Source organism: Macaca mulatta, chromosome 16, assembly GCF_049350105.2.
Source record: "Macaca mulatta isolate MMU2019108-1 chromosome 16, T2T-MMU8v2.0, whole genome shotgun sequence".
Classification (NCBI taxonomy): Eukaryota; Metazoa; Chordata; class Mammalia; order Primates; family Cercopithecidae; genus Macaca; species Macaca mulatta.
The window spans coordinates 6,858,472-6,871,717 of NC_133421.1; the positions used below are offsets into that span (position 1 = coordinate 6,858,472).

General features: G+C 42.2%; 1 protein-coding gene and 1 long non-coding RNA gene across 7 annotated transcripts in view; both read left to right on the forward strand.

Annotated features, from left to right (window-relative positions):
- Positions 1 to 13,246, forward strand: part of RABEP1 (rabaptin, RAB GTPase binding effector protein 1) — a 104,643-nt gene that overhangs the window by 76,083 nt on the left and 15,314 nt on the right. For all 6 annotated transcript variants that reach the window (XM_028835942.2, XM_077969939.1, XM_077969940.1 and 3 more), the window contains 4 exons: positions 5,523 to 5,990; positions 7,227 to 7,331; positions 9,090 to 9,206; positions 12,373 to 12,471. In XM_028835942.2, the coding sequence (XP_028691775.1) occupies positions 5,523 to 5,990; positions 7,227 to 7,331; positions 9,090 to 9,206; positions 12,373 to 12,471 (789 nt within the window). The remainder of the gene's footprint in view (positions 1 to 5,522; positions 5,991 to 7,226; positions 7,332 to 9,089; positions 9,207 to 12,372; positions 12,472 to 13,246) is intronic.
- Positions 10,339 to 12,075, forward strand: LOC144335261 (uncharacterized). The gene is made up of 3 exons (XR_013405991.1): positions 10,339 to 10,613; positions 10,858 to 11,536; positions 11,960 to 12,075. It is a non-coding gene; the product is annotated as an uncharacterized LOC144335261 (long non-coding RNA).

Genomic DNA, 13,246 nt, shown 5'->3' on the forward strand with positions numbered 1-13,246 from the left:
GTGGGGCAAGGGCCTTCTCATTGGGTTTCCTGTCTCAACCTGTCCCATTCCATCGCACCCTCAGCATTACTGTCAAATTCATTTTCTTAAGTTCAGCTGCAGTCAGGCCACTCCCCTACTCAATAACTACCATTGACTCCCGTTACCTATATAATTAAGTACACATTCTTCACTCGGACAGGTAAGGCCCTTCATCATCTGGATTACATTTTAGCCATGTTGGTCGTCATCTTGGGCTGTACTCCCACCTGGTCTGTTGCTGCCTTCATTTGGAGTACTTTCCTCCCATTGCCTTTCTGAGTATTGAAATCCTTCTGCTCATCTTTCAAAGCTGGTGCTGGTTATCTTGTTATCAGTGAAGGAAATGCTTCTCTTATTGCCTTGAGGACGAAAACGAAGATCCCCCAAGATCCCTAGCGTGGCATACAAGGGCGTTCACAGTTGAATGGCCCTTCCGGCCTCACTCACTGCTTTCCACTTCTCTGTAGCCAGACCTGTGCACTTACTGTTCACACTCACTGACCTGTCCCTGCGGCTTAGAATCACACTCACTCCCTGCCCCACCTGCTTTCCTGATCTGGTGAATGAATCGCAGTTAAATTGGATACGGATCTTGTCTTCCCTTTCAGGGGTATCCTGCTTCTGTTTACTCTGCAGATTTACTTTGAGCCATACGTAATCTACCTCCTGGTGGTTTATATGCCCATGCTTATGGATTGTTTGAGGTTTAAGAAAAACTTTAAAAAAATTTTCGTAGACACTGAAAAGTGCTGTAGATTGTAGTTGTTTTGTTCATTCTTTGTTCTGGGACATAGACTGGGAACCACTTGGTCTAATTCTGCTGTGCATTTAAAAAATATTTAGACTCCCAAGAGAATGTCTCAAGTTTTGGGTACAGCCAACGATTACATAGTGTTTTCATCATGCAGTAATCTATCCAGGAATGTCTGAAAAGCGGGGAAACAGGAAAGGGACATTTGTTGTGATTTACTGAGAAGTATTTTTATTTTTGATTCTCTCTTAATGATCTGTAGACTTTCAGAGCTGGTGTTTTGCAATTTGAATGTTGAATATAATTGTTTTTTATTGAGAATAATGACACAGCTCTTGGTTTAGAGTTAATCTGAAGCCTGGCTAACATGGTGAAACCCTATCTCTACTAAAAATACACAAGATTAGCCGGGTGAGGTTGCGTATGCCTGTAATCCCAGCTACTCAGGTGACTGAGGCACGAGAATCATTTGAACCCAGGAGGTAGAGGTTGCAGTGAGCTGAGATTTCACCACTGCACTCCAGCATGGATGACAGTGAGACCCTGTCTCACACAAAAATGTTAATCTCAGATGCTTTGGAGAGTTAGATTTATGGCTAAAGATATTTGAAATTTGTAGACCTCACATTTTCTTTAACCTGATGCTTATAATGTGCTTTTCTCTATACAAAATGTTCATTATGGAAAACTTGGGAAGTATCGGAAATGCCATACAAAATAAAAATAACTGGTAGATCGTCCTACCCAGAGGTCATAACTAATATTTTGGTACATATCTCTTTCTTGCTTTTCTTATTTTCTTTTCCAGAGATAATATATATGTTAACATATGTGGTTTTTTTTTTTTTTTTAAATTTGAGAAAGGGTCTCACTCTCACCCTGGCTGGAGTGCAGTGGCGTGATCTCAGCTCACTGCAACCTCCGCCTCCTGGGTTCAAGCAATTCTCCTGCCTCAGCCTCCTGAGTAGCTGGGATCACAGGCATGCACCACCACGCCAGGCTAATTTTTGTATTTTTAGTAGAGATGGGGTTTCACCATGTTGACTAGGCTGGTCTCGAACTCCTGGCCTTAAGTGATTTGCCCACCTTGGCCTCCCAAAGTGCTGGGATTACAGGTGTGAGCCACGGTGTCCAGCTTGTGCCTGGTTTTTAATTCATAATGGTGACTGAGTGATGACATAGGGAGGTCAATGCCACTGAAAGAAGTTTTGTGTTACAGTTCTCCTAGAAGCAGAGGCCCAGCACACCATGCATGGCCACGGCACGGAAGTACCAGAGCTGGTCAGGAGGCAGGAGCAGGAGCGAGAGAAAAGCATGGGCCATAGCTATTACTGTGGTTTTCTGGGAAAAGCAAAGTGGAGCAGAGCAGAGAGTTTAGGACTGGCTAGTAATTAATTCCGGCAGCCTTTGGGGTATAGGGTCTGTTCTTAGCTATTTGGAACTGGCCCTGGGTTGATTTCGGGCAGGGGAAATACTGGCTCGGTGTGTGATTTAGGTAAGGGAGATGGTTGGGGATATGGGTTTGGGATTGAATGGTTTGTGTATGAAAGGTGTGTTTACAGTCAGGTAAGTTGTTTATTATCTCTAGAAATTAGCTAGTCCTGGGAAGCAGTTTCTTCACGCCAGCAAGGCCTCCAGTAAATCAAGACATCATGAAATATAGAAAATGAAAAGTATGATTAACACACTGATAGTCAAGTTGGTTCCACTTTTTACTACCATCCAGTTTTTCATTATCGTAAGTAATGTCATAATGTTATATATAATTTTTCCTTGTACAAAAATCGTAGATGCATCTGATTTTATTTTATTTTATTTCATTTTAGTTTTAGTATAAGTTCTTAGGAAAAGAACTGCCTGGTCAGGCACAGTGGCTCACAAGTGTAATCGCAGCACTTTTTGGAGGCTGAGGCAGGCGGATCACTTGAGGCCAGGAGTTTGAGACCAGCCTGGCCAACATGATGAAACCCGTCTCTACTAAAAATACAGAAATTAGCCGTGTGCGGTGTCTGGCACCTGTAGTCCTAGCTACTCACCGTGGCTGAGGCATGAGAATCCCTTGAGCCCAGGAGGTGGAGGCTGCAATGGGCCGAGATTGCTGCAATGGGCCGAGATTGCGCCACTGCATTCCAGCCTGGGTGACAGAGCGAGACTCTGCCTCCAGAAAAACAAAAACAAAAACAAAACAAAACAAAAAACCAAAAAAAAAACCCTACTGAATTCAAGAATGTAAATATTTTTAAGATATTACTGCCAATGTAGTAGTCTGATGTGGGGTTTTTTGAGATAGGGTCTCATTCTTGCCACCCAGGCTGGCTAGAGTATAGTGGCACCATCACAGCTCACTACAGCCTTGATCTCCTAGGCTCAAGCAATCCTCCTGCCTCAGCCTCCTGAGCAGCTGAGACTACAGGCATGCGCTACCATGCCTGGCTAATTTTTAAATTTTTTTGTAGAAACGAGGTCTCCCTATGTTGCCCAGGCTGGTCTTTTACTCCTGGGCTCAACCTGTTCTCCCACCTCAGCCTCCCAAACTGTTGGATTTACAGGCACGAGCTACTGCACCAGGCCTGTAGTCTGATGTTTTTCAAATGGCCCTCACAGCTGTTCTGTCCCTAGCCCCTTCCCTCTTCAGTATCACAGCAGCACTGTATGTCATACATAGCAGTGCGTGTTAGGTTTATTTGTAAACTAACAGAATGGCTTATCCCAGTTTTTATTAGGATACTTACTTGGGATCTTTGCCATAGTAAGCTTAATATATACGAGATTTGTGTTCTTAGTCATTGCAGTTTCAGATGAGTAAAAATCTTTTTTTTTTTTTTTTTTTTTTTTGAGACGGTGTCTTGCTCTGTCACCCAGGCTGGAGTGCAGTGGCGCGATCTCAGCTCACTGCAAGCTCCACCTCCCAGGTTCATGCCATTCTCCTGCCTCAGCCTCCCAAGTAGCTGGGACTACAGGCGCCCACCACCACGCCCGGCGAATTTTTTGTATTTTTAGTAGAGATGGGGTTTCACCGTGTTAGCCAGGATGGTTTTGATCTCCTGACCTCATGATCTGCCCACCTCGGCCTCCCAAAGTGCTGGGATTACGGGCATGTGCCACCGCGCCCAGCCCTCAGATGAGTAAAAATCTTTAAAAGTAAAGAAATGGAGGCATTAATTCAAAATTTGTCACCTTTTTATTACACCAAGAATATTTTTAAAACATTAAAAAAAATTGGTTACATGCCGTCGCCAGTAACAACTGTATTCCACAGTCTCCTCTGGTTCATTTAAAAAAGGGCATTTAACAACAAAACGTAGAAAGGATATTATCTTAAAGTATTGTCATTTAAATGGAATACATTCAGTTGGAAAGAAAACTTGTTACATTTTTCTTTAAATAATTTATCTTATTTCCCCACTAACTATGCAACTGCTTCATGTAATGGCACTGGTTTGCTTTTTGCCTTCGGGAATGTGCTGTACCACGTTGTTTAAAAATTGAGATGAAATTAATGTAACATAAAATTTAAAGTGTATAATTCAGTGATATTGCATATATACACAAATGTTTTTAGTTTGAAAACATTTTTATCACTCCCAAAGGAGACCTCTTACCCATTAGAGTCACTCCCCATTTTCCCTTCCCCCCTAGCCTCTAGCAACCACTAATCTGCTTTATGTCTCTATGGATTTACTTGTTCTGGACATTTTCAATAGATGGACTTACATAATATGTGATGTTTTGCATCTTCTTTCGCATAGTGTACAACATTGAACATGTTGATTACACCTTGCTTGCAAATAACACATTATTGGGCTGGGCGTGGTGACTCACGCCTGTAGTCCCAGCACTTTGGGAGGCCGAGGCGGGCAGATCACAAGGTCAGGAGATCGAGACCATCCTGGCCAACATGGTGAAACCCCGTCTCTACTAAAAATACAAAAAATTAGCCGGGCGTGGTGGCGGACACCTGTAGTCTAAGCTACTCAGGAGGCTGAGGCAGGAGAATGGCGTGAACCTGGGAGGTGGAGCTTGCAGTGAGCTGAGATCTCGCCACTGAACTCCAGCCTGGGCGACAAAGCGAGACTCCGTCTCAAAAAAAAAAAAAAAAAAAAAAAAAAAAAGAAAATACCACGTTCTCGTCATTTCCTTCCTACTACTCTGTCCTCTCCTTTGCTCATCCCCAAAATGTTAGTCTTTCTCAGGGTTCTGCCCTTGGCCCTCTTTTCCTACACACTCATCCTAGGTGTTTTGATTTGCTGCTGTGACTTTAATTATCATTATACAATAGTTACTCCCAAGTCTCTTTTGAAAGACTTCTATGTCCCTCTATTAAGGGGACATCTCTACTTGGATATACGATAGGCACCTCACGCTTGACATACGCAACACTGAATTGCAGGTGACCTTCCCCAGCTCTTTGTATTTGGGAGCTCTTTGAGCTACCAGAGCATTCAGCACATAGCTCTAGCCCATCCTTTTATCACAGTATTATAAGTCTGCTTACTTACCTTGTGTTTTTGAAGCTGTGTGTATCTCTAGGTCAGGGATTACATCTTGCCCACAGTTGTATCCTGAGGGCCTGGTTTCATGTCTGGCATGTAGAAATGACACTTAGTAAGTGTTTGTTCCATGAGTCTATGAAGGTAGCACATTAATGATTATCATGTGTAACGAGTGGCAGAATACATTTATTGTATTTTTTTGTATTTAAAAATGCAGAGAATTGTCTAACTTGGCAATATATATTTTCACATTTCAGGAGCATTTAGATAGCACCCATGGTTCCGTCCATTCCTTAGATGCAGACTTATTGTTGCCAGCTGGAGATCCTTTCAGTAAATCGGACAATGACATGTTTAAAGATGGACTCAGGAGAGCACAGTCTACAGACAGCTTGGGAACTTCGGGCTCATTGCAATCCAAAGCTTTAGGCTATAACTACAAAGCAAAATCTGCTGGAAACCTGGACGAGTCAGATTTTGGACCACTGGTAGGAGCAGATTCAGTGTCTGAGAACTTTGATACTGCATCCCTTGGGTCGCTCCAGATGCCAAGTGGGTTTATGTTAACCAAAGATCAGGAGAGAGCAATCAAGGCGATGACACCAGAACAAGAAGAGACGGCGTCCCTCCTCTCCAGCGTTACCCAGGGCATGGAGAGTGCGTACGTGTCCCCGAGTGGTTATCGTTTAGTTAGTGAGACAGAATGGAATCTCTTGCAGAAAGAGGTGAGTTACTTTTCTCACGTTTTTCCTCTTGCTCACACCGAGGCACACTGGGAAGCTCTGGGATTTATCGTTCATTCAGCAGATGGTTCCTGGAGTCAGTGCAGGCACATGTTGCCAGCAAGTGGATGTTAACCTGTGTCACCTGACCCTTGTTATAGTCCGCTTTGGCTATTCCAGGTAATTGTGACAGAGAAAGGAGCTAGCTAGCTTATCACAGTGAATGTGAACTTCCTCACCTGAACTCACAACTCTCAGGTTGGAGCGATCTGCCTGACTAGCATTGCTGAATTTAAGTTAGAGCAACCTGAATTTGGTTTGCTTTGCAGTTTTCTATAATCTCAGTGTATTCCAGGATTCAGGCTTTCATCTTTCCTTTAGATCAAAAGCGCAATTGCTTGTCTGCTGTTGATGCTGAGAGTGGGTTTAAAGAGGGGTTGGGAATATGGGAGAGAAAAGAAGCCAATCTTTAATGAAGTCGATTTTCCTTCTTAGAGAATTTGTAAATTTACAGATAAGATTAGGAGATAAACCCTTAGATATTTGCCTAATGCTTTATGGATTACAAAGGCCTTTCACACACCTGATCTCTTTAAGCTTTATGATTATAATGAGGCAAGTGGGGCATGGTTATCCCCAATTTACAGGTGAGAAAACTGGCTGGGAAAGATAAAGCGAGTTGCTCAAGTGTTCCCTTCGACTTAGTTGCAAAACCTGACTCCTGGGGCTTTCCTTGATGAGGGCTGCTTCCCTTTAAGGAAGCCATGGGTCAGTAAGTGGAACAGCTTACTGAGGCCTGAAAGAAAGTATTCTCGTTGGTCTTATGTAAAACATATGTGCCAAGGTGCTATTTACTAGTTTCATACCTATTTTATACTTGGAGCTGGTGAAACGGTGACTTGGCACTGTCTTTGTTTTTCCTTCCCAGTGGTTGGTTAGTATTGAACTGTGAGTACCATGGTATAGTACCTTTTACTTGCTTTGTGTTGTCCTCAGATGTGAGGTTTTGTGCCTCTTGGCAATAAATTGTGTCCCATGTGTCCCGTCATACTTGTACTGGAGAGTTTGACATTTTAGAATCTGACCCTATATTGTAACTTTTTGCCATAAGGCCCTGAAGAAAGTGTTAACTTCATGTTCTACTGAGCACCTTTGGTAAGACTGTGCACGTGTACCTCAAGTGTGTGATGTAGATTAATTTTGTTTTGCCTGATAAGAAGTAATTTTGGTGCCCTTCAGGTGCATAATGCTGGAAATAAACTTGGTAGACGTTGTGATATGTGTTCCAATTACGAAAAACAGTTACAAGGAATTCAGATTCAGGAGGCTGAAACAAGAGACCAGGTGAGTTTCTTCTGGATGTGCCAAATTGGGTATCTATTGTAGTTTTCGTTGGAGGTGCAGAATTAATTGCCTCCCCTCCGCCCCCAGCCCCATTTACATTATGAAGCGTATCCATCTTGTTAAGTTATGAGGTAACCTGGTACATGCAATGGCAGCTGCTTTTCCAGTGGAGCTCACTAGGACTCTGCTTTTGTGTATCTGCACAGGCTAGCCCAGCTCTTAAAGGGACACTGCCTCATCTCCTCTACCCCTGCCCCTTCCGTCTAAGGCCTAAAAGTGATTTTATGTACATGGAAAGTACTTTATGATGTGGAGATCTCAGGGAGATAAAAGGTTGATTGTTGCCTCTAATAGAATAAAGGCTTAATTGAATGCTAATCAGAATTTGTGTCCTTCATTGCTTATTGCTTACTTCTTGTCATAAATTTGTTGAATTAAGGTTAATAAGTTCACAGAAATTAAGCTTTGGTAGATTTGGTATGCTGAGATTGATAAATCTTCAGTACCTTTTCAAACGCAGTGTTTAATAATGGGTACTTTGATAGCATTTAGGAAATAATTTAGAAATTCATAAGAGTAGGCTTGTAAAAGTATATGTAAGAAAGATACTTTTTCCTTGTATTTCCAAATTGTTCTTTGGTTGTTATGAAGATTATTCCTAGTCTTCAAAATAACTTTAAGCAGGTTAGAATGATGGTTTAATATTTTCAAATGTCATCGCTATGGAGTTCCTTCATACACTGTGTGCTTTACTCATCGATGTTTCAAAGGTTAACTTCTAAAGGTATTTGCAGAACTAATGTAGCTGGCCCCTGGTGGTGTGATGTAGCAGTGGTTTTCACAGACATTTCAGTAGACTGTTTTAAGGCCTGGCTAAAAATTAGTCAGAAAAAGAAGTGGGAAAAGGGTGTTCATGGAGAGAAAAGATGTACAAAGAACAGAGTTAGGAAAGAAAATGATGTATTCTAGGAAGTATGAGTAGTTATGTGGCTGGGCACAGGGGGTGATTGTTACAAAATAATGGGAGAGTAAACTACAAAGACCATGATGGGAGCAGTGATGACTGAAGAGATTTAAATTTTACCCTGAAGCCGGGTGCCGTGGCTCACGCCTATAATCCCAGCACTTTCAGAGACCAAGGTGGGCGGATCACCTGAGGTTGGGAGTTCAAGACCAGCCTGGCCAACATGGAGAAACCCCATCTCTACTAAAAATGCAAAATTAGTCGGGTGTGGTGGTGCGTGCCTGTAATCCCAGCTACTCAGGAGGCTGAGGCAGGAGAATCCCTTGAACCCAGGAGGTGGAGGTTGCAGTGAGCTGAGACTGCAGAGCGAGAGACTATGTCTCAAAAAAAAAAAAAAAAAATTTACCCTGAAGACTTTGAGAGGCATTTAGAGTTTTAAGTAGGGAAATTATATTATTTCACTTTTTTCACAATTTCTGGTGTTAGTGTGGATTGTAGCCTGGAGACAGAGGATACACTCTAGTTAGGGAGAACAGTGTCATGGCCTGGAGGGTCTAGGGGAGAAGCAGATGTTTTCAGATGAGACGTGTGTGAAAAATGATTTGACTGTAAAGCACAGTACAGTTGTCTCTTGAGGTTGTTTATCTAATTTCTGCCTGAATTAAAAAATCTATGGTGTTTCCCAGAAAAAGACATAGAGTTTTTTTTTTTTTTAATTCTGCAGTTACATTTTTTTGAAAAATTTATAAAAGGATTCTGGTTTTTTTTTCTAATTGACTTTTAAAATGATATAGGTGAAAAAACTACAGCAGATGCTAAGGCAAGCTAATGACCAGTTAGAGAAGACAATGAAAGATAAGCAGGAACTGGAAGACTTCATAAAGCAAAGTAGCGAAGATTCGAGTCACCAGGTAAGGGAGGGTTTTTAGAGTGTGGCCCATGAGGGATGACTGGGTTATTTAAATGAAAGATTCAAAAAATAGAGTCATGTTTCTTTTGCCTTCAAGATTTGGCAGTTTTATTTTCCCTCAGGTAAAACGATTTCTTACTGATCATTCTGTGATACCTGTTTTACAGATTTTTAAAGAATAACTTTTGAAATAATTGGTCAGTAAACGCCAGGAGGCTCTGATTCTCCTTTCCTTTTTAGTTTGTATTAGTTAGGTTTTCCTGCTGCACTGGAAACTTGCTGACCAAGATACTAATTATTTTCTTTTAAACTTTGTAAAAGTATAGCAACATGGAAAAAAAAAAAATAGCATATACAGATACACCAAACATACCAGAACCAACATCTGTGTAACCACCATTGAGATCAAGCAATAGAATATTAGCCAGTCCCCAGAAGCCCTCACTTTCCCCGCACTTACAGCTCCCTCCCGACCGGCAGCCACTGTCCTAACTTGTAACACCATCAGATTAACCTGTGCTTCATGTTTAGAAAATGAAGCCATACAGTCTGTGTTATTCTGCGTCTGTCTTCCACCGTTCAACAGTGTATTATTCCTACTCATGATGCATGGAGTAAGTTTGTTTATTTTCATTGTTGAATAGTCATACCATTATACGGATATGCCACAATTTATCCAGACTAACGCTGATGGGTATTTCAGTTGTTTCCAGTTCTGGGATACTATGAATAATGTTCCTTTGACATTTTTGCATAGGGCGTGGTGGACGTGTTTCTGCAGGATTTGTAACTGGGGTGGAATGCTTGGGTACAAACGTTCAAAATGCCACATAGTTTTCCAGAGTGGTTACACCAGTTTAACCTCCACCAGCAATGTATGAGCGTTCCTGTGGTTCCAAGGTCTTGAAAAAACGTCATTTTGTTATTTTAATTATAGCCATTTCGGTGGGTGTGTAATGGTATTTCATTGTGGCTTACTTTGCATTTCTCTAATGACCATTGAAGTTATTTAGCATTTTTCATGTTTCTTGGCCATTGTGATATTGTGTGTGTGAGAGATTCCTGCTCAAGTCTTATCCTCATCTTTCTATTGTGTTGTCTGTTTATTTTACTTTTTTTTGGTCTCTAAAAACTGATTTGTTAGGTGTCCTTTATATAATCTTGTTAGAATCTTTTGCTGACAAGTATTGCAGATGTCTTTTACTTAGTAACTTATATTTGCTGTTTTTTGTTTTGTTTTTGAGACGGAATCTCTTTCTGTCGCCCAGGCTGGAGTGCAGTTGCACAGCCTCGGCTCACTGCAACCTCTGTCTCCTGGGTTCAAGCAGTTTTCCTGCCTCAGCCTCCTGAGTAGCTGGGATTACAGGCACTCACCACCACACCCGGCTAATTATTGTATTTTTAGTAGGTTTCACATTGTTGACCAGGCTGGTCTTGAACTCCTGACCTCAAGTGATCCACTCGCCTTGGCCTCCCAAAGTGCTAGGATTAAAGGCGTGAGCCATGCACCTGGCCCATCAGTAGCTTATGTCTTCGTTAATGGTGTCTTTTAATGAACAGAAGTCCTTAATAATGTCAAATTTGGGCGGGCGCAGTGGCTCACGCCTGTAATCCTAGCACTTTGGGAGACCGAGGTGGGCGAATCACCTGAGGTCGGGAGTTCAAGACCAGCCTGACCAACATGGAGAAACCCTGTCTCTACTAAAAATACAAAATTAGCCGAGTGTGTTGGCGCACGCCTGTAATTCCAGCCATTCGGGAGGCTGAGGCAGGAGAATCTCTTGAACCCAGGAGGTGGAAGTTGCCGTGAGCCAAGATCGCTCCAGCCTGGGCAACAAGAATGAAACTCCGTCTCAAAGAAAAAAAAAAATCAAGTTTGTTAATCATTTCTTTACGGTTTGTGATTTTCTTCCTTCTTAAAAAGGAATCTTTTCCTATGGAGTTAGGAAGATATCCTATATTATAGAGGCTTTATTCACATTTATATCTAAAATTCCTTTAGAACTGACTTAGACACACATACACACACACACACAGTGTAGATAAGGGTAAAACTTTTTTTTTTTAAAGTATGGATAGCCAATTTCTGTATGACTTGGTAAAAAGATCCACTTTTCCCCCATTGCTCTGTGTGGATTAGTTTCAGAACTATGGTCTGTTCAGTTTGTCTGTTTGCCTATTTTTTGTGCCAAATTCTACACTGATTTATGTGAAATAAAATTTTTTTTTTTTTTTTTTTAAACCCAAGACAGAGTTTCGCACTTGTCGCCTTGTGGCCCAGGCTGGAGTGCAAGGGCACATTCTGGGCTCACTGCAACCTCTGCCTCCCAGGTTCAAGCAATTCTCCTGCCTCAGCCTCCTGAGTAGCTGGGAATACAGGCGCGCGCCACTACATCCAGCTAATTTTTTAAATTTTTAGTAGAGATGGGGTTTTGTCATGCAGGCCAGGCTGGCCTCAAACTCCTGACCTCAGGTGATCTGCCCGCCTCGGCCTCCCAAAGTGCTGGGATTACAGGTGTAAGCCACTGTACCCAGCCTGATTTTTTATTTTTTAAAACATCTTTAGGCCGGGCGCGGTGGCTCAAGCCTGTAATCCCAGCACTTTGGGAGGCCGAGACGGGCGGATCACGAGGTCAGGAGATCGAGACCATCCTGGCTAATATGGTGAAACCCCGTCTCTACTAAAAATACAAAAAACTAGCCGGGCGAGGTGGTGGGCGCCTGTAGTCCCAGCTACTCGGGAGGCTGAGGCAGGAGAATGGCGTGAACCCGGGAGGCGGAGCTTGCAGTGAGCTGAGATCCGGCCACTGCACGCCAGCCTGGGCGACAAAGCGAGACTCCGTCTCAAAAAAAAAAAAAAAAAAAAAAAACATCTTTAAACATAGCTCCAACTAGGTCACGTGAGTTAGTATCTGCCTAGACACCCATAGAATGCTCTCTGTTACTGTGTGGCTGCATGTGACTTGGGCTTTGGCACTGCCTTGTGTTATCCGAAAGGCCAAGGCTTTGCACACAGCAGATGTGCACACAGCTGTTGGATGATGGTGAGTGGTTACCATGAACCAATAAAATGTCAATTCCAGACACTAAATACTTAGAAGATAGAAGAGTTAGTTTCAGAATAACCAATTTCCTAACTATATTTCTATGCATTTTTTTTTTTAAAGATCTCTGCACTTGTCCTAAGAGCCCAAGCATCTGAGATCTTACTTGAAGAGTTACAACAGGGATTTTCCCAAGCAAAGAGGGATGTTCAGGAACAGATGGTAAGTTTACTTTTAAGTAAATGATAACTATGTTACATACATTCCTTTTTTGTTCTATCTTTACATCATCTTTGATAGGAATTTATCATCCTGTCCAAAGTAGTTACTGTTGTCTTCTCTCGGGACTGTAGAACATTAATAATGGACAAAATATGGTAAAGACATCATTCCTTTTTTAAACCTACTTTCTGGCCAAACAAAAATTTTTCTCATCGTTTAACTTATTTTTCTGTTTGGGAAACCTAAACAGAATAAACTATGGACTTACCTTTAATTTTTAATTCCAAATAAAAGCCAAAAAATTGAATGTCTGAGAGCCCTAGCCGGTACAACTTTTGACCGGTCATTTTGTGATTTTCCTGGATGGCTAATTTATTTAGAATAACCTTATTAGGGCTGGGCACAGTGGCTCACGCCTGTAATCCCAGCACACTGGGGGGCCGAGGTGGGTGGATCACAAGGTCAGGAGATTGAGACCATCCTGTCTAACACGGTGAAGCCCCATCTCTACTAAAAGTGCAAAAAATTAGCCAGGCGTGGTGATGGGTGCCTGTAGTCCCAGCTGCTCAGGAGGCTGAGGCAGAAGTGCTTGAACCTGGGAGGCTGAAGTTGCAGTGAGCCGAGATCGCACCACTGCACTCCAGCTTGGGTGACACAGCAAGACTGTCTCAAAAAAACAAAAACAAAACAAAACAAAAAAACCTTATTAGTTTCACAGGGGTTATGAAAAAAACATGTAACTGCTGTGGTGCTGGGGAACTTCCAGAAGGCCATC